General features: G+C 37.1%; 1 protein-coding gene across 4 annotated transcripts in view; it reads left to right on the forward strand.

The window, feature by feature from the left end:
* LOC149843878 (zinc ion binding protein) overlaps nucleotides 1–22212 on the forward strand; it is a 67823-nt gene that overhangs the window by 17422 nt on the left and 28189 nt on the right. For all 4 annotated transcript variants that reach the window (XM_090000124.1, XM_090000127.1, XM_090000126.1 and 1 more), the window contains exons 3-4: nucleotides 103–202; nucleotides 10136–10301. In XM_090000124.1, coding sequence (XP_089856250.1) covers nucleotides 103–202; nucleotides 10136–10301 — 266 coding nt within the window. The remainder of the gene's footprint in view (nucleotides 1–102; nucleotides 203–10135; nucleotides 10302–22212) is intronic.

Raw genomic sequence — 22212 nt, forward strand, 5'->3', positions numbered from 1 at the left:
TGATCTTTTAACTGTTTAAATTATAATATTTTAATCTGATACTACAATGAAATTGTCCATGATCGAAAGGACTCCTTATTTATTTTTTGAGACTTCTTGCAGGTACAATGAACTTGATCAACCAGTATGTAGAGTCTGTAATGTTCCTTTGAAATCTGAATCTGCTTGGCCTGCACACCAAATATCACGTAAACATCAAGAAGTGAGTTTCTAGCTGCAAGTTATTGAACTCAAGTATCTTTTTTTCACTAGAAATAGTTGAACACTACTGAGATGTAAATGCCTTAATCTTAAATCTAATGCATCAATCTCTCAAAAATATAAACATCTGAATTTCTATTCAATAAGATCAATGGACCTACATCCAAAAGAGATTTTGATCTACAGTACATGGGGAAGATAAGGAATGCCCTCTTGACTAATACGTACTATTTATGTAGTCCCCTCAAACTTTAGATGCATCAAGAGCCAAGTTATAAATTTATCTATTACCATATGAAATCTCACCGTTTGAGGCTTTGTCAAGAAATTGGTCATCTAGAACTTGAGGTGATGTAGAACAAAGGAATATATTATGCATGAAATCCTTATCCTTTATAAATAATGTGTCTAGCTTTGCTTGAATTATTCCATAAAAGGATCAACATTTTATCCTTATAGAAGAGAAAAAGTGAAACCCAAGATATTTAGTTCTTGTCACTAGATTAAGCAATCTTCTTTACTTTTTTGCTTTTTATGAAATCAATAGACCGCAAGAAATACAAAATAACCAATTTTTTCATATAGTACCAGTGACATTGTTTTTGCACATCAAATTCTGAAATGCACCAATAATCTAGTAAGGAAGCCGAAGAAACAATATTATATATATACAAAGATTTGCTTTGAGTGTACCATACTCTACTAGAAAGTTGCAACTTGTGGTATTATTTAGTCAATTATACTTTGTAGTTGTGTTTGTCATGATTTTAGTAAGAAACATACTTTAGATCTAATTGTTTTTATGCAAAAATTGTTTTTTATTTTTTAAGTTTTCGCACATTGTGGTATGTTGATTTTTAGAATTTAGTAACTTGTATATAAGGTTGTCAACTGGTCGGGTTTGTATTGGGTACCCGACCTGAACCTGAATTCCTGGGTATGGGCATGAAAAAGCGCCAACCCGAATAATGCGGGCTGGGTTTGGGTCATGATTTTTGCCTGGTACCCGGCCCAACCTGAGTATTTTATATGTATTTTTAATCAAAATAAATTTATGAAATTATGTGGGTCCGGAGTTGGCATTCCATTTTCGTGACTCAGCAAAACCCGAACTCGGCAATTTGTTATTTGGGCAGGTTCAGGTATATCCTGATGGGTTGGGTACCCGACCCATTGACCGTCCTACTTGCAATGTATACTCCATTAAAAAAATAAAGAGCGACTTGTATACACATTATGACCTCTTAACATGATGCATGTTCTTTGCTAAAAATACTATGGAGATCAAATTGACATGGTTAGATCCACAAAACAATCTATGGAAACATTTGAAAACCAATGGGTTTTCTAGATAGAACAGTACCCTTTATATATATGAATGTAGGGGTGGGCAACGGGCCGTCCTGGCCCTCTAATGGACATGCTATGTTAAGTAAATCTAAAAATTCAACAAGTGCACATGAAATGTGCCTGAACTAAAGACTAAATACACAATAGGTATACTTTGAATACAAAAAAAGTAAAAAAATACAAAAGAAATACCTATAAGTATATTTTGTCGATCCCAAGAGATTGTTATTATGTGCACTCCATTCCTTCATTCCTATATTGCCAGATATTGGGCACTGAAAGTGATGCCGGTCATTTGTTTGATGGAAAGAATGGGATCCAACTGCCTGACAAGACAAGGCTTTGTACTGCTAGGCCTTGGCACCCTCCTTCTCTATACATTTCTTTTATTGACAAAGATGGATGTTGAATACCCAAAAGAGTCTCGTTCATATGATACAAATTGGTTGGATAGGACATAGACATCTATAAAGATCTTTCCACTCATTCCACTAATAAGGGCTTCTTCTTTGGGTGGCGTGTATCTGCCGGTGTGTCATTATCCTGTATGCTTTTATCTATGTCACAGGGATTCGGCTAACAGGGTGCCGCATCCGCGTCAACGTGACTCGACACGGGTGCGGCACCGGTCAACCCGACCCTGGGTGCGTTGACAACAGTCAGGGTCATTTTTGTCCATTTTTTTATTTTTTAATTTTTTTTTTACCTATGAAATGGGCTGCGGAATTTAAAAAAATCTTTGGGGGGGGGGGGGCTGCCCCCCTACAACCCCCGGCCAGCGGGACCCGCGCCGGGGGGAGCCCCCGGACCCCCCTTCCTGCAAGGGCAAAAACAATGAATCAGGCTCCACAACTCATCACTTTCATCTTTGGGGACAACCATATAAGATAAAAAATGGTAAAAAGTAAGTTGGGCATAAATGTGATGGACCTTTACAGCTACCATACATTCATACATATAGACTATATATATATATATTACATTTTTTCCCCTGCCGCACCCGGGTTTTTTGGAAGTGCCGAATCTCCGCACCCGCACCCGCACCCGCACCCATGTGACATAGGCTTTTATACTTAGGTATATACAACAAATATACAAGATACTATGTCATAGGGATTCAGCCAGCAGGGTGCCACACCCGCATCGACCCCGTGTTGACGCGATGCGACTGGGGTGCGGCTACACTGAAGCCGACCCTGGGTGTGGTCAACGCACCCAGGGTCATAAATGTCCAACCCTGGACTAAAAAAAATGATGAAAGGTGCTGGCGGGGGATTAGGGCAAAAAATTAACTGTTTTTTTATTTCATTAGTGAATTGTTAAAAATTATATATATGTATAATTATATATATACCCTCCCGCACCCCCCACACCCAAGGTTTTTCAAATTGCCGCATTCGCCGCACCCACACCTATGTGACATAGACAAGATACTAAAAAGCAAAACATTACATATATCTTACCATATCTAATTGTAAAAATATCTATACAAAGAGACTTTGTGTATAAACACAATGCTAGAAACACAAAGGCACAGAGGAGAACACTCGCAAGTGCACAAAGGCACAGATACACATGCACAAAGACATAAAAAATATAAACTTTGATATATGAAATCCCAAAAGGGGCTTTACAAAAGCATAGGTTACAAGGGGGTAACACCCCATATTTATAATACAAGGGGGACAGGGAATGAGGGAGTTCGTTGGGCTCCCAACGGCTCTAAATAGAGCCGTTGGGGGTCCAACGACGTGGTCAAAAAAGCATAAAGCCAAATAAGTCCAAAAATAAACTAAAAAAGAAAAAGAAACCTAACTTAGTTAAATAAACTAACCTAATCCTAACTAAACTTTAAAAGTAAACTAAAACGATGTGATTACATATTAAATTATATTACATTTTAACACCCCCCTCTCAAACTTAGGGTGACATAACCAAAAGTTTGCCAAGAAGGAAGTTGAATCTTGGAGAGCACATCGATTTGGTGAAGAAGTCTGCCAGTTGGTATTCTGATATAACATATGGAAGGTCTATGGTTCTTCTTAAGTATTCTTCACGAACATAGTGACAATCCATCTCAATGTGTTTCGTGCGCTCATGAAATGTGTGATTTTTGATAATGTAGATTGCACTTGTATTATCACAACATAGTTTTGTGGGCCCTTGAACTTGAATATCCATATCTTCCAGCATGCTATGAATCCAAACAATCTCCATGGTAGTAGATGCCATGACTCTATATTCGGCTTCTGTAGATAAATGTGAGACCTTCTCTTGTTTCTTGCATCTCCAAGAAATTAAAGATTCCTCTAAAAAAATACAAAAACCAGTGGTGGAGTGACGGTTATTTGGGTCACCTCTCCAATCAGAGTCAGTATAAGCAATTAAATTAAATTCAGAAGAAGAAGATAGAAATACCCCCTTGTTTACTGTACCCTTTATGTATCTGATGATGCGGAGAATGACGCTCATATGAACTGTAGTAGATGCATGTTGAAATTGACTAGTTACATGTACTGCATAAGAAATATCAGAAAAAAAAGATAAAAATACCCCCTTGTTTACTGTACCCTTTATGCATCTGATGATGCGGAGAATGACGCTCATATGAACTGTAGTAGGTGCATGTTGAAATTGACTAGCAACATGTACTGCATGAGAAATATCAGGCCTCGTAATGCTGAGATACGTTAAAGATCCAACCAGTGCCGGTAAGGTGTGAGATCTTTTAGGAGAATCCCATCATCAATCTTCATCTTCGAACCTACTATTTTAGGAGTTTCACAGACCTTGTCATCTGTGATTCCTGATCTGTCAAGAATCTCACAAGCAAGTTTAGTTTGAGACAAAAAATAGCCTCTGTGAGAATATGCAACCTCAATTCCCGAAAAATATGTCAGAAATCCTAAGTCTGACATTTCAATTTTGAGGTCAAGATAGATTTAATACTTTTGATTCCTTTAGTATCATCCAGAGTTACCGGAAGCGCCTAGCTAAAAGGGGAAGCGCGCTTCCCCGAAGCGCGCTTCGGAAGCGCGCTTCCCCGAAGCGCGCTTCCCCGAAGCGCGCTTCGGAAGCGCGCTTCGGAAGCGCGAAACGTCGCGCTTCCGAAGCGTGGGGGGAAGCGTCCCCCTTTTTTGGGAAGCGCGCTTCCCTTTAATGGGGGACGCGTTTCCCTTTAATGGGGGACGCACTTCCCTATAATGGGAAGCGCGCTTCCCCCACGCTTCCCCCTCGCTTCCCCTCGCTTCCCCCACGCTTCCCCCTCGCTTCCCCCCACGCTTCCCCTGTTTTTTTCAATTTTTTGTATTTTTTATTTTTTATTTTTATTTTTTTCGCTTCCCACTCGCTTCCGAGACGCTTCCTAGGTCGCTTCCGAGACGCTTCCTAGGTCGCTTCCGAGACACTTCCCGAATCGCTCCTAAGTAGTCCCACGCTTCCCCGCTTCCTAAAATTTTGAAAGTGCCTCGCTTCCCGCTCCCGCTTCCCGTATCGCTTCCCGCTCCCGCTTCCTCAACTGGCAACCATGGTATCATCTCCTGTTATCAACATGTCATCAACATATAATAATAATATAACAATTCCTGCATCAGATTTCTTAACAAACAATGCAGTGTCAGTATAACAGGAAGAAAAACCATTTCAGTCATTATATTGTTAAACCTATCGTGCCAAGCTTTGGGAGCTTGTTTCAAACCATAAAGAGCTTTACGAAGGCAAAAAACTTTATTTTTAGGAATTTTCATACCAGGTGGAGCATCCATGTAGACTTCTTCGTTAAGGTCTCCATTTAAAAAAGCATTTTGACATCTATTTGATAAATATTTCATTTTCTAATTGACGCAATGGTAGTGAGACATCTGACAGTAACCATATGAGCTACTGGAGCAAATGTCTCTTCATAGTCAATCCTGCATTTTTTACTATACCCTTTAACTACTAGACGAGCTTTATACCTCTCAAGAGATCCATCACTCTTGGTTTTGACTTTGAACACCCATCTGCATCCTATAGTATTCTTTTCACTGGGAAACATTTGAAATTCCCAAGTGTTGGCTTTCTTAAGAGCTTTAAGTTCACTCTCCATGGCTTCTCTTAATTCAATACATCGTTTGGCATCTTCCAAAATTTTTGGTTCAAAATATGACTGAATGGCACTTAAGCAAGCCCGATATTTAGGAGAGAAAGAATCAAAGGAAACAAATCTTGAGGGAGTTCTTCTAGTTCTTTCGGTTCATCTAGGATTTGAATCATGAGTGGAGATAGATTCGCTAGGTTCACTATATTGCTTGATAGTACTTCTAAAGGTGCTTCTATCTCTATGAGAATAGGTGATAGGGTCTCTAGTTATATTTTCTTCTTGTGAGGTACTAGGGTTAGAATTATTGTTGATAACAACTACTTCATTGTCACTGTTATATATTGATTAATCATCACTAGAGATATCATCATCCTTAGATAATAGATCAAAAAGAAAGGAATAGTCGACATTTTTTAAATGAGATTCATTTTTTCAAAACCACTATCATTTTTCGAAAAACGTTACTTTCCTTGAGACATATAACTTATCATTCTTAGTATCATAACATTGAAATCCTTTTTGGCTTTCAGAATAGCCAAGAAAAGCACAAGGAATGGCTTTTAATGGGAGTTTATCATTTAAGGACAAAACACTTACAACAAAAATCTGTCAACCTATTATAATCAGGTTCTTTTTCATATGGAATCTCAAAAGGAGAGACTTTATCTAGATTTTTGTATGGAAGATGGAAGCAAGAGCCGCCTTGGCCCAATTTTTTTTGGAATACTTTGGGAAATAAGAAGGGTTCTAGTGGTTTCAATGATATGCCTATGATTCCTTTCGGCCAAACCATTTTGTTGTGGGGCCTTGGGATACGATTTTTGATGGACAATACCATATTCTTCAAGACATTTCTTAAACTCATTAAAGAGATATTCAACTCCGGAATCGGTCCTAAATATCTTTGAATTACTATTAAACTGATTTTTGATCATCATATGATATGATTTAAAATATGAAAAAACTTCATGCTTATGTTTGAGAAAATATGTTCAACAATATCGTGAAAAATCATCCACAAAAATCACATAATAGGCGAAACCTCCCTTGGATATGACGGTTGCCGGTCTCCAAACATCCGAATGAATAATTTCAAAAGGTTTAGTGGTAAACATAGATTTTTGTTCGAAAGGCATACTTCTCATTTTTCCAAGAATGCAATCTTTACAAGAGAAAGTATTTTTACAAAGATTCTTGACAAAATGCAAATAGGACAACTTCGTAATGTTGGGATGACCAAGTCTTTTGTGCCAAACATTTATGTCTTTATGTTGGGACACATTACAAAATGTGGTTTTAGGGATTTGAAGAGAGTTCATATATTATAAGTCTCCCTTCCTAGAGTCTTCCCCAATCAACCTTCCGGACCGGTGATCCTGTATTAAACATTTATTAGATGAGAATTGAATGTCACACCCAAGGTTCGATAGTTGAGAGACGAAAAATAAGTTTAAATTCAATTTTGGTATAAATCTAATTTTAGGAATAAAAAAGTTTTGGGTTTCAAAATTTTCAATTTTCTTAATTTAAGAGAAGTGCCATCCGCGGTTGAAACAAAAGATGGTGACGAATTTTTAGAGTATTCGGAAAGAGAAGAAATGTTTGAAGACATGAAATGATGCACTCGAATCTAAAAGCCAAGAAGTTTTACCTGGAGGAGGAGTGTATACAACAGCACCAAAAATAGCTCCCTTAAGAAGAGGTTGAAGGGCTTCCATAATTTGATTTAGAGAGAGAGCTCCACTTGTAGATTCCTCTTTTTGTGGTTGAGATGTGGTTGCCATTGCTAGTAATTTTCAGAGTTACCAGTCGGGGAAGCGGGAGCGGGAAGCGATACGGGAAGCGGGGCACTTTCAAAATTTAGGAAGCGGGAAGCGTGGGATGACTTAGAAGAAAATTACGAACCGGAAGCGATCTAGGAAGCGAACTGGAAGCGAAAAAAAAAAATAAAAAAAAATAAAAAAAATGGGGAAGCGTGCTTCCCTTCACGTTTCGGAAGTGCGACGTTTCGTGCTTCCGAAACACGCTTCATGGAAGCGCGCTTCCTCATGCGCCTAGTCGCTTTCGATAACTGGTAATTTCTTCCATTTAGGATAAACCGGTTTGATATGACCCAGTTCCTTGCAAAAGTGGCACACAATTTTTCTATAGTCCCTTCTTCCGCCTTGACCACCATTGGATCCTTGATTTTGATTTTTAAAATGAGGAGGTTTATATGTCCTCAAGTTGTTGCCGAGCCTAGAAACGATATTGGCTCCATCACATTTTTCTTGATTTGTGGGCATTGCAAAAACACTTGGATTTTGCTTGTTAATGCCCATACGAGTTTCCTCTCCACTTAATTTGGTAATGACATCTTCAAGAGAGGGAGAGGTGAAGGAGGATAGAAGTTAAGATCTTATTTGTTCAAACTCGAGCCTTAGCCTATTCAAAAAGTTAAAAAATCTATCTTCTAATTGTTTATGACGAAGCTCTATGGCTTCAAAACTCTACTTGGGTTCAAGCATAGCAAGTTCATCCCAAATGGAGGTGAGTTCGACATAGTACTCCCTTATAGTCATTTCACCTTGAAGAATGGTTAACACTCTCTTTTGGAGGTAATACTTATGGGACAGGTCTCTAAAAGTGTACATCTTCTCAAGGTACTCCCACACTTGAGAAGCCTTTTTAAATTTTATAATGTTGGCGTTGATTCTAGTCTCAACGGAGGAAAAGATCCACAAGATCTTGAAGTTCTTCATTTCCCACTCATGTTTTCTACTATACTCAAGAGCCTTAGTTCTTTCATCTCCCTCAAGAATTTTGATTTTTTCTTCTTTAATCAACATAATTTTAGGCTCCGGTTCCGGAATCGAGCCTTGAACATAACCCCAAAGCCCTTTTTCTTTAATGTGGGCTTCCATATTTCTGGCCCACACGTGATAATTGGAGTCATTTAGCTTGAAACCAAGAGAAAAATGAGTCCTTTTCACCCATTAGAGTGATAAGATGAGAGAAAATAATACGTTGCACAATAAGATTTTAAGTCTTACTTGTTGTAGTAATCTTCTAAAATATTGGATGGAGAAGTGTCTTCACGCCAATTACCAAAATGTTGAAGGCACACTTTTCGAGACACTCAATATTGTGAAGAACCACACCAATTTCTTTCTCCAAGCGACCTTGCTCTGATATCATGTAAAAATCTCTATACAAAGAGACTTTGTGTATAAACACAATGCTAGAAACACAAAGAGTGTACAAAGGCACAAAGGAGAACACTCACAAGTGCACAAAGGCATACAAAATATAAACTTTGATATATGAAATCCCAAAAGAGGCTTTACAAAAGCATAGGTTACAAGGGGGTAACACCCCATATTTATAATACAAGGGAGAGAGGGAACAACTCTAAATAGGGGGTCCAACGACTCTCTCTACTTTATGCTTTTTGACTTTGGTCAAAAAAGCATAAAGCTAAATAAGTCCAAAAATAAACTAAAAAAGAAAAAGAAACCTAACCTAGTTAAATAAACTAACCTAATCCTAACTAAACTTTAAAAGTAAACTAAAACTATGCGATTACATATTAAATTATGTTACATTTTAACACTAATGCATGTTCTGCATTAAAGGACCATAAATATCACATTTGTACAGTCAAATTCGCAAAACCATCAGTGGAAACCTTTGAAAAATCAACTCACTTCACTAGAGAGTATGATACCCTTGAGGTTAGCAAATTCTTTCTTCCTTTCTCTCTCTCTCTCTCTATATATATATATGTCACATGGGTGCGGGTGCAGGTGTGGGGGTGCGGCAAAAATATAAAAAATTATATATATATATATATATATAAAGTCCAAAACTTGGATATAAATGACCCTGGGTGTGTTGACCGCACCCAGGGTCAGGTCAACGCACCCAGGGTCAGGTTTACCCTAGTTGGTTGAGTTCCTGTGATATATATACTCTTGATTTACATAGATAAACTCTTAAAAAATAACCAGGGCTTTGATCATGCTTGTCATGTCCTCTTTACTATAATCGTGTGTTAAAGTTGACTTGTGTTTTGGGCCATTTCTAAACCATGCTTGTCATCATGAATGATAAGCTGTTGATTTTTCTTCAGACATTTTGTGATCAATGAACCTACTAAGATAGTAAATAGTCATGCACATTTGTAAGGTTAGAACTAATGTCTGGTGGCTAGATAAAAATCAAACAAGAGAGTACACACTCATATGATACGTTGTTCAGAACCACAATAGTTTTTCTCATATATGTCTTCATGTGTGTGTGTGTGTGAGAGAGAGAGAGAGAGAGAGAGAGAGAGAGAGAGAGAGAGAGAGAGAGAGAGAGCTGTCAACTACATGATGATTTTGTGAATATTGGTCATGTTTGTTCCTACACCATATGACTAATATTGCCTGCTTGTTTTCATTTGATTGTCATTGCCACTCTATGCACTGAATGCACTTGAAGTTGTGGCCAAATGCTGAAAGAAGAATTTATTAATTTTAGGCTGTTGACAATCTTAAAGCTCGTGCTGCTCATGCTCCTGGTTCTGCTTCTGTTAGTAATGTGAAGACTACCTCTGCTGTAGCTGAGGAGGCTTCTAAAACCCGACCATCTTCCTCACTCCCTGCCGACTTCTTTGATGTGCGGGACACCAAGCGTCCAAACACTGGTATGCTCTTCATTGGAATTGTATCACACATGTGACTCTTCTTAGAACTGATCAGAACTTTTTGGGTGTGAATTTGAGGATTGTTTCCAAGTTCCTTTGATACACTGATTTTCATGATCTTTGATATCTTGTTTTTATTTAGTTAGCAATGTAAAAGTATCTTCAACAAGATGCTGTGATCAAGACCTTAATATTCTTGTTGATAAACACGTGCACACATGAACAATAAGAACTCTTAAAACACTTGTGCACAAAAGCACAACTCACTAAATCTCACAAATGCTCAAAGGCATAAAAAGAATAAAAACACTTTATTAATCACTTGGGCTTTCACCCAAAGCATAAAAAATACACAAGGGGAGAAGCCCTTTAAATAGGGAAGTGGAGACCGTGGAGGGGCCCAACGACTAGAAGATGGCCTCCCCAAGGTACACGAAAATCAAAGATTTAAAAAAAAGAAAAAGAAATAAAAATAAGAAAATAAAAAATAAGAAAAAAAGTAATTACAACGTATTCAAGAAAATGAATATGCATACCCTTAGTTTCTAGCTAGATCCTTTTGGGTATACATACCCTTAAGAAAGAACCATGCCTCATTGGCTCTTCTAAACTTAGTAATGTTGGCACAATTTTTGAGGTCAACATTGTTCATAAACCATGCCAAGATTTTGGCATGGTTACTTTCCCAATCCTTAACTTTGGATTGATGGTCATTGATGACTTTGATGCGCTCATCGCCCTCTAAAGCTTTTTCAATCCCACTTTCAATTTTAGTGAGAACAAGAGAGAGTTCGGGAGTAGTTCCCATAACAAAACCCCAAAGTTTCTTACCTCTTAGATGATTTTCCATATTTTCCATAGCGGAGGCCCACATAAGGTAATTGGATCCATTGAGCTTAAAAGAGAGCTCCACTTTAGATTCGTGCTCCATAGGTACCGAATAACCTTCGTTTCTTCAAAAGCTTGAGAGGCACACGTCCCAAGACACCAATAAGAAGAGAAGCCCGATCACCAACCTTGCTTTGATACCATGTAATGAAAATAGCGGAAACACCAATAAAGCAAAACACACTTTAAAGAAACAAAAAACACAAGCACAAAAAGTGCATACGTAACCCACTAAGGGGTAAAGTGCCTATAAGGCATAAGATTAATATTATTGAAGAGAGAAGGTGGGTGAAAAGCCCATACAATGCAAGAGGGAGAGCCCTTCTTTTATAGAGGAGAAAAAGTAGGGGAAGGGACCACATAGGGGCTCCCTTTTTTAATATATTTCATAATGCGTAAAACATCTCTCATATGAACAGAAGTTAAAGCATGCTGAAATTGACTTGCTGTGTGAACGACATGTGAAATGTCAGGTCTTGTAATAGAAAGATATGATAGTGCCCCGACAAGTTGTCTATAAGGTGTTGGATTTTCAAGCGGTTCTCCATCATCAATCTTCATTTTGACATTTACAACTTCGGGAGTGTCAACGCGTCTTTCATCTGAGATACCTGACCTGACAACAATATCTAAAGCAAATTTAGATTGAGTCAGTAAATATCCTTTAGAGAAATAGGCAACTTTTATGCCAAGAAAGAATTTAAAAAGCCTAAATCACTCATTTCAAAGTGCGTTTTGAGATTTTTTTTAATATTGTAAACTCTCTCTTTATCACTTCCAGTGATGATCATGTCGTCAACATAAAGGAGAATAATGATACCTGCATCAGAGTTCTTAACAAACAAAGCTGTGTCAGTGAGACAAGATTGAAGACCAAAATCAAGCATAACCTGACTAAACTTCTCATACCAAGCTTTCGGGGCTTGTTTAAGTTCGTACAAAGCCTTATTTAAGCGAAGAGTTTTCCCTTTAGGAATATTGATACCCGGTGGTGGGTCCATGTACATTTCTTCAGCTAGGCTTTCATTGAGAAATGCATTTTTAACATCCATTTGAAAAATATGCCATTTTTTTATAAAAGCAAGAGCTATTAAGATCCTAACTGTAGTCATTCTTGCTACTGGAGCAAAGGTTTCTTCATTCTATTCCATATTCTTGGGAATAGCCTTTGGCAACTAACCGAGCTTTAAATCTCTCAAGAGTGCCATCACTCTTGATTTTAACTTTGTACACCCATCGACAACCAATAGGTTTTTTGTTAGGTGGAATGTCTTGAATGGTTTAGGTATTTGCCTTTTCTAAGGCTTCTAATTCTATTGTCATAGCTTTAACCCATTCGGGTTATTCTTTGGCCGTAGCATAACTAGAAGGTTCTTCATTAGAGTGTATCAAGGCAATGTAGGCTTGATATTTTGGTGAAAATGATTCATAAGACACAAAATTTTCAGGAACTTTAGAGACTCTGGACGAATTTCTAGTTGATATTTGGTCGTGTTCCTTAGTATATTTTTCAAAAGCACATGTTTTTTCTAAATTTCCTCGTCTAGAATATTGAATACAATTTTGATTGTTATTAACTGGTTCTGCACCTATCATGTCATTTTGATCATCTTGATTTTCATCAATATCGCTTTCATTAATCCTTGGAACCAAATCCAATAAAAAAGAATACTCATCTATTTTCGTAGGATTTTTCTTTTCAAAAAAACTTTCATTTTCTACTAACGATATATTTCTGGAGACATAATTTGTTATTTTTAGGATCGAAACACCTGTAACCTTTTTGATGACTTGCATATCCTAGAAAGGCACATGGAATAGCTCATGGGGAGAGTTTATCATTTTTATCCGTAAACACAAAACATTTGCCCCCAAATACCCTCAACTTAGAATAATCTGGAGTTTGCTTGTAAAGTTTTTCAGCAGGAGAAATATTGTTTATTGAGGAAGAAGGCATCCTGTTATAAGATAAACAACAATTAATGTTGCTTCGACCCAAAAAATCTTTGGTACCTGATGTGTAATGAATAACGTTCTTGTTGTTTCTATAATGGGCTTATGTTTTCTTTCGGCTAGACCATTTTGTTGAGGGGTATAAAGATATGATTTTTTATGTGAAATCCCATATAAGTTTAAATAATTTTTGAATTTTTTTATTAAAAACTCTCTCCCTGAATCGATGCAAAATATTGAGATATCATCCTTAAATTGATTTTTGAGTAGATTATGAAATATTTGAAAATATGAGAAAACTTCGAATTTATGTTTAAGAAAATAAATCCAAGTATGACGTGTAAAGTCATCTACAAATACATAAAGTCACCTTTTGATGTGACAGGTGCGGGTCCCCTAACATCTGAATGTATTAGCTCAAGTGGTCGTGAAAAAAACAAAGGTTCTTTCTTGAAAATGTAGTCTTCTCATTTTTCCAAGAATACATTTTTCACATGTAAAGGTTTCAAAATTATATTTTTTTTATGTTTGGAAAAAACTGAATCTTGGATATACAAGGATGGCCAAATCTTTTGTGCTATAGAGAACATTATAACATAGTGTATTCTTGGGCATTTCCAAAAAAATCATGTAGTATAAGCTTCCTTTTCTATGGCCTTTCCCAATGAGCTTCCCTGACTGGTGATCCTGCACTCGACAATCACGAGAGAAGGAAACATTACACCCATGGTCAGTTAATTGAGAAACGGATAAAAGGTTTAGATTAAGTTTATGAATGTATCTAATTTTTGGAATAAAAAAACCTTTTGAGTTTTGAGAAATATTTTCAAAACTTCCTATTCTTTTAATCTCAAGAGATGTTCCATCTGCAGTAAAAACACTTGATTCACTTGAGTTATGGCATTGGGATAGCATTTTTATGTTGGGTGTCATATGAAAAGAAACACCTGAGTCAAGAAGCTAAAGAGATTTATCGGGATCGGAGATGCCAATGGAAGAGACGATGGCCCCGGTAGATGAAGAAGCTCTTTTGAGAAGTGGTTGAAGTGCCTCTACCAATTGTGTTAGAGACATGCTCCCAATAGAAGTCTCACTTGATTCTTGCGGTCATTCAACTGTAGCGACCTTCTTTTCATAAGATCTCTTTAATTTTGGACAGTAAGTCTTGACATGTCTCGGTTCACGACAATAGTAGCAAATGACTTTTCTTCTTTCAAAATCATGCCCTTGTTTTTCATCATTTGTCCTCCCAAAGTGTGGAGGTTTGTATGAACGAACATGATTTTTCGGTCTAGATACCGCTAAAACCGAATCATCGTCACTTTTGGAAATTCTTTTCTTGAACCTATTTTATTCCATACTTAACTCTTCTATTGTATCTTCTATGGAAGGAACTTCTCCTCGATGAAGAAAAACAGATTTGGTTGATTCAAACTCCGATTTCAATCCATTAATAAATTGAAAGAAGTGCTTCACATTCACTTGATTTTGATGGAGCTCTATGTCTTGTGGACAATGCTATTTTGGTTCAAGGAGGGCCAATTCTTCCCATAACTCGGACAAACTATTGTAATATTCTCTAATACTCTTGTTCCCTTGTGCCATATTATGAACTTTCTCTTGAAGATTGCATATGTGTACAATATCCTTAAGCGAGTACATTCTCTTAAGGTAATCTTAAGCATCGTTAGCATGTTCAAACATTGCAAGGCTTGAACACTATGTCACATGGGTGCGGGTGCGGCGCAATTTCAAAATTTTTGGACACGGGGACTCGGCTATATATATATATATATAAGTGCACAGTCTGCGCTGCACAACATAGATTGTGCACACAACACTGTGTTGCAACACAGTCACTGCACACATCACTGTGACTGTGCAGCACAGTCACTGTGACTGTGCACAGTCTGGTTTTATATATATATATATATTTAAAATATATATATATTTATAATTCATTTTTTTTAGTTTTTTGCCCTAAAATGGACAAATATAGACTCGGTCAATGTTGATCGAGTCCAAAACATGGACGGACTTGGCCCCGATGCATTGACCGAGTCTGACTCTTCGTTGAGCGTGTTCGCCCCATGTCTGAAGCCGCACCCGTGTCGGGGCGTGTCGACGCGGGTGCGTCGACCCCCTAGCCGAGTCCGTGTGACATAACTTGAACATTTCTTTATGTCAACACTTGTTATGAGCCAAGACATGATCTTGGCATGTCCCATTCTCCCTTCTTTTCATTTTTTTTTCGTAAGTGGAGATGAATTTGACCCTTTCTATCTCTGTGAGAGGTATTTCTTTCTCTCCTTCATCCTTGGTGAGGATTAGTGTAGGTTCCATATCGGTTTCATCAACTAATCCCTTTCCTCATATAAGATGCTTCATGATTGAAGTCCATGTGACGTAATTGGAATCATTGAGTTTGATGGGCTTAATGGTGACATTATCATTGTCATCCATTTTACAATTTTGGGAGAAACAAAATAAGAAGAAGAAGAATGAAGAAAAAAAAAGATAAAGAAGAGGATATTCTACCACAAACGATGAATACAAGTATCCTTCCAAGCTTTCAAGCCTTCACACGATCACAACTTCAAAGGAACGTTACTTCCTTTATAAAAACTTGAGTGGCATGCTTCCCAATACACTAAAAGAACTTAGCTTGATCGCTTCCACCAATGGCTCTGATACCATGTAAGAAGATGAAGTCCACAAGCAAAAACTCTCAAAATACTCACAAAAATGTCTCTCACAAGAACCACCATAAAGATTCACAAATAGTACTCAATCACAAGAACCACTAGGGTTCATACAAAATACCCAAAAAAAGGGTATGCACAATGAAGAGGAGAAAAAATGTATTTCATTAAGTGGGAGAAATCCCAACTCCAAAGATGATATTAAAGGGGGAAAGCCCCCATATTTATAGATGATAAAGAAAGGCCATTGAGGGAGTCATTGGGCTTCCAACGACTCTCGTAAAGTTGCTTTTTGACTTTTGGTCAAAAAGCAAAGTGGCTAAAAGTCTAAAAAAGTCCTAATCCTAATTAGATTAATTCTATCCTAACTAAAATACATAACTAGACTAAAGGAAAGAAAAAAAAAGATTACATATGAGATTGCATATTTTAACAATAATCACATCTTAAAGAGGAAGTGAAGGTGGATAGGAGAGACGATCGGATTTGTTCAAATTCGGGCCTAAGACCATTCAAAAAATCGAAAAAACGATCTTCTTTTAATTGCTTGTGCCTAAGCTCAATAGCCTCTCCACTCCATTTGGGTTCAAACATGGCAAACTCATCTCAAATGGAAGACAATTTCGCAAAATACTCTCTAATAGTCATTTCGTTTTGTTGAAGGATCAAAGCCTTTTTTTGAAGATAGTATTTGTGGGACAAATCTCAAATGGAAGACAATTCCGCAAAATACTCTCTAATAGTCATTTCGTTTTGTTGAAGGATCAAGGCCTTTTTTCGAAGATAGTATTTGTGGGACAAATCCCTTGAAGTGTACATTTTTTCGAAGTATTTCCACGCTTGAGAAGCTTTTTTGAACTTTATAATGTTGGCATTGATTCTTGTCTCCATGGACGAGAAAATTCATGAGAGGATTTTGAAGTTTCTGTAATGAAATGGTGGTCTTCAACAAATGCACAAATAACTCACAAACAAGTGTCTATTGGAGACACTACAAGCATGACCCTTGAAAGGGTATAAAGGGAAGAACACTTGAAAAATAAATAATACTTTATTCATGAACAAAATGCTTAAGAAGCATGGTGATTTACATTGAAGGGGTTCACCCCTATATATACAAAACAATGGGAGAGAGAGGAGAGCTCATTTTGAGCTCTCCAAAAAGAGACGTTGGATTCCAACGTCTCTTAATATAGCTGTTGGTCCAACAACATTTATTATTATAGCTGTTGGACTATAGTCCAACAACATTTATTATAGCTGTTGGACTACAGTCCAACAGCTACTTGCACAGTCAAGTTCCAACAGGAACTTGACTGGATCAAAATATCTAGTTTCTATTGAACTAGATGCTAAAAAAGAAAATAAAAAAATAGAAAAAGAAAACAATAAAAGAAAATACAATAATATTAAATAATATATATATATATATATATATATATATATATATATATATATTGCAGTTTACATTTTAACACTCCCCTTCAAACTTACGGTACAATAAGCGAAAGTTTGTCTAAGAGGAAGTGAAATCTGGGAGCAGCGAGAGGCTTGGTGAAGAAGTCTGCTAATTGATATTCTGATGTAACATATGGCAGATCAATGGTTCCATGTAAGTATTCCTCTCTGACATAGTGACAGTCCATCTCAATGTGTTTAGTGCGCTCATGGAATGTCCGGTTGCTTGCAATGTAGATCGCACTTTTGTTGTCACAGCACATCTTTGAAGCTTGCGTTGCTTTAGCTCCCATATCTGCTAGCAATCGTCTGAGCCAAACAACCTCCATAGTGGTGGTTGCCATGGCTCTGTATTCAGCTTCGGTGGAGGAAAGAGAGACTTTCTGCTGCTTCTTGCACCTCCACGAAATTAAGGTTTCACCTAGGAACACACAAAAACCAGTAGTTGAGTGTCTATTATTGGGATCACCTCCCCAGTCAGCATCAGTATATGCAATTAAATTTAATGAAGATGAAGCAGACAAGAAGAGTCCTCGTGAAAGAGAGGATTTTAAGTATCTAATAATACGCAAAATCGCTCCCATGTGCACGGAGGTGGGAGCATGCTGAAACTGACTGACTGTATGAACCGCATGAGTGATATCTGGCCTAGTAATGGAAAGATAAGAAAGTGCTCCAACAAGTTGTCTATAAGGAGTATGATCATCAAGAAGTTCTCCATCATCAATTTTCATTTTAACATTGACAACTTTTGGAGTGTCTACTTTCTTATCATCTGTAATTCCAGACCTGTAAACGATATCAAGAGCAAATTTAGATTGAGATATCAAATACCCCTGAGGGGAATAGGCAACTTCAATGCCTAAAAAATATCTTAATAAACCTAAGTCAGTCATTTCAAAGTGAGTTTTAAGAAGAGATTTGATATTTGCAACTCCCTGTTTGTCGCCTCCGGTGATGATCATATCGTCCACATAGAGAAGAAGAATAATGATGCCTGCATCAGATTTCTTAACAAACAAAGCAGTGTCAGTTAAACAAGGTTGAAAACCAATATCAAGCATAACATGACTAAATCGGTCATACCAGGCTTTTGGAGCCTGTTTAAGACCATAAAGAGCTTTTTCTAGACGAAGAGCTTTACCCTTAGGGATACTAATACCAGGTGGGGCTTCCATGTATACTTCTTCAACGAGATTCCCATTCAGGAAAGCATTTTTGACATCTAATTGAAAGATAGGCCATGTTCTAATGGAGGCCAAGGCTATTAAAGTTCTAACAGTGGTCATACGGGCCACAGGAGCAAATGTTTCTTCATAATTGATGCCATACTCTTGGGCATATCCTTTTGCTACTAAACGGGCCTTATATCTTTCTAGGGTCCCATCACTTTTGGTTTTGACTTTGTATACCCACCTACAACCTATAGGTTTCTTACCCGGAGGAATATCTTGTATCGTCCAAGTATTGGCCTTTTCTAGTGCATCCAATTCTATTTTCATGGCTTCTATCCATTCTATATGATTTTTTGCTTGAGAATAGGATGATGGTTCAACATATGATTGTATTAATGTAATGGCGGCCCTATACGTGGGTGAAAAAGATTCATAAGACACAAATTTTTCTGGAGGTTTAGAGATTCTAGACGTTCTTCTAGGTGGGACTTCAGAGTATTTTTGTAATGCACATGGAAGATTTTGCTCTCTACGTCTTGAATATTGTAGACTAACATCCCTATGGATTTGCTCTTCATTATCATCATTTTCAACAACAATAGGACTTTGATCATTGTCAAGGTCACATCCAACATCACATTCATTGGATTTTGAAGTTGGATCAATTAAAAACGAGTATTCAGTGACATCCTTGGATTTTTCAAATTCAAAGAAGCTTTCTTTTTCCAAAAAAGATACATTTCTTGACACATAATTTGTCATTTTGAAAATCGAAACACCTGTAGCCTTTTTGATTATCAGCATATCCTAAAAAGGCACATGGGATTGCACGAGGAGAGAGTTTATCATTTCTGTTGGTGAAAACAAAACATTTGCATCCAAAGACTCTTAATCTAGAATAATCTGGAGTTAAATTAACAAGCTTTTCTATTGGAGTTGTATTCTTTAATGAGGAAGATGGCATCCTATTAATGAGGTAGGTGGCAGTTAGGACCGCTTCAGCCCAAAAACTTTTTGGAACTTGATTTGCAATTAGCAATGTCCTAGTAGTTTCCATAATGTGCCGATGTTTGCGTTCGGCTAGGCCATTCTGTTGTGGAGTGTGTGGACATGATCTTTGATGTGTAATACCATGTAAATTGAGATAGTCTTTGAATTCGTTGGACATAAATTCTCCCCCTGAATCAGTGCGAAAAACAGAAATATCATTTTGAAACTTATTTTTAACCATTTTATGAAATATTTGGAAGTTAGCAAAGACATCAGATTTATGTTTAAGAAAATAAATCCAAGTATGTCTAGAAAAGTCATCAACAAAAATGACATAATATGTATAACCACCTTTGGAAATAACTGGTGCGGGGCCCCAAACATCCGAATGTATTAACTCAAGTGGTCGTGAGGAAACAAAAGTTCTACTAAGAAATGGTAACCTTTTCATTTTGCCAAGAATGCAGTCTTTACAAGAAAAATTTTCAGAATTACACAATTTTTCCAAACTTGGAAAATATTGAATTTTAGACATATGAGGATGGCCAAGCCTTTTGTACCATAAATCCAATTCTAATTTCTGAATATTATAACAAAATGCATTTTTGGGTAATTCCAAAAAGTCCATGTAATAAAGTCCTCCTTCTCTATGACCTTCCCCAATCAGCTTCCCTGACTGGCAATCCTGTACCCAACAACCATGAGAAGAGAAGGAGATATTACATCCATAATCAGATATTTGCGAGACAGATAAGAGATTCAAATTAAGTTTAGGGATATATCTAACTTCTGGGATAAAAAATCTTTTGGATTTTTTAAGATTTTCAAAACATCCTATTCCTTTTACTTCGAGAGATGTGCCATCGGCTGTAAAAACCTTTGACACACTTGAGTCATTTTTAAGACATTCGGATAGACTATTAACATTTGGGGTCATATGAAAAGAAGCACCAGAATCTAAAAGCCAAGGAAAGTTACCTGGACCGGAGAAAGATGCAACTGCCGCTCCAGTTGAGGCTTCGGTTGAGGAGGATACCCTTTTGAGAAGAGGTTGAAGGATTTCCATCAGTTGAGCCATAGACACAGGTGCATCTTGATCTTTTGACTCAGATTCAACAGATGCAACTCTTTTTTCTTCTCTTCTTTTTAACTTTGGACATTGAGGCCTATAGTGCCCCGGTTCATGACAATGATGACAAATAACTTTTCTTTTATCAAAGTCGCCGTTTTGCCTTCCAAAATGAGGCGGTTTGTAAGTACGAGTATGATTGCACGGTCTAGATACAGCTAAAACAGAGTCATCATCAACTTTTGGAGTACTTTTTCTAAGTCTATTTTCCTCCATAGTGAGCTCTTCTATAGTATCAACAGTAGAAGGAATTTTTCCACGATGTAAAAGGGCCGATTTGGTGGATTCAAACTCCGGCCTTAGACCATTCACAAATTGATAGAAATGTTCCATATCGAGTTGCTTTTGGCGAAGCTCGATGTCTTCGGCACAATGCCATTTGGGCTCAAGAAGAGCCAACTCTTCCAAAAGTTCGGACAACTCATTATAATATTCTCGAATAGTTTTATCTTTTTGAGTCATTGTCCGAACTTTATCTTGTAAATTGCATACATGTGCAATATCTTTAAGGGAATACATGTTTTTGAGGTATTCCGAAGCCTTATCGGCATGCTCAAACTTAGCTAGACTAGAGCATTTTTTAATGTCTATGCTATTGATGAGCCATGACATAATTTTTGCATGCCCTATCCTCCATTCTTTCCATTTCTTTTCATAAGTGGCTAACGCCTTACTCTTCTCTTCTTCCGTTAGAGGAACCTCTTTATCACCCTCTTTCTTGGTAAGAGATAGTTTAGGTTCCAAATCGGAACCATCCACTATACCCCATAAACCTTTTCCCAAAATGTGGTGCTTCATAATCAAAGCCCACATTACATAGTTAGTATCATTTAGCTTCATAGGAATGATGGTGATCTTATCATTGTCATCCATCTTTTACAAGGGTAAGAGAGGAATAAATAGGAGGAGAGAGAGAGAAAAATAAAAAGAAAAGAAAAAGAGTAGACAAAGGAATAAGAGAGGATACAAAACCAAATTTTTTTGTAGCACAAGTTCGCCTTTTTTCAAACAAATCTTCTTGAGCCAAGAACAAGGTGATGAAACACCTTTTGTAAATGTGGCACGGAAATCGAGGCAGAAGCACTTCAAGATCTAAGGATTTCGTAGCTTTGATACCATGTAATGAAATGGTGGTCTTCAACAAATGCACAAATAACTCACAAACAAGTGTCTATTGGAGACACTACAAGCATGACCCTTGAAAGGGTACAAAGGGAAGAACACTTGAAAAATAAATAATACTTTATTCATGAACAAAATGCTTAAGAAGCATGGTGATTTACATTGAAGGGGTTCACCCCTATATATACAAAACAATGGGAGAGAGAGGAGAGCTCATTTTGAGCTCTCCAAAAAGAGACGTTGGATTCCAACGTCTCTTAATATAGCTGTTGGTCCAACAACATTTATTATTATAGCTGTTGGACTATAGTCCAACAGCATTTATTATAGCGGTTGGACTACAGTCCAACAGCTACTTGCACAGTCAAGTTCCAACAGGAACTTGACTGGATCAAAATATCTAGTTTCTATTGAACTAGATGCTAAAAAAGAAAATAAAAAAATAGAAAAAGAAAATAATAAAAGAAAATATAATAATATTAAATAATATATAT

The sequence above is a fragment of the Nuphar pumila genome, chromosome 3 (assembly GCF_984573655.1).
Source record: "Nuphar pumila chromosome 3, dmNupPumi1.hap1.1, whole genome shotgun sequence".
In the NCBI taxonomy this organism is placed as follows: Eukaryota; Viridiplantae; Streptophyta; class Magnoliopsida; order Nymphaeales; family Nymphaeaceae; genus Nuphar; species Nuphar pumila.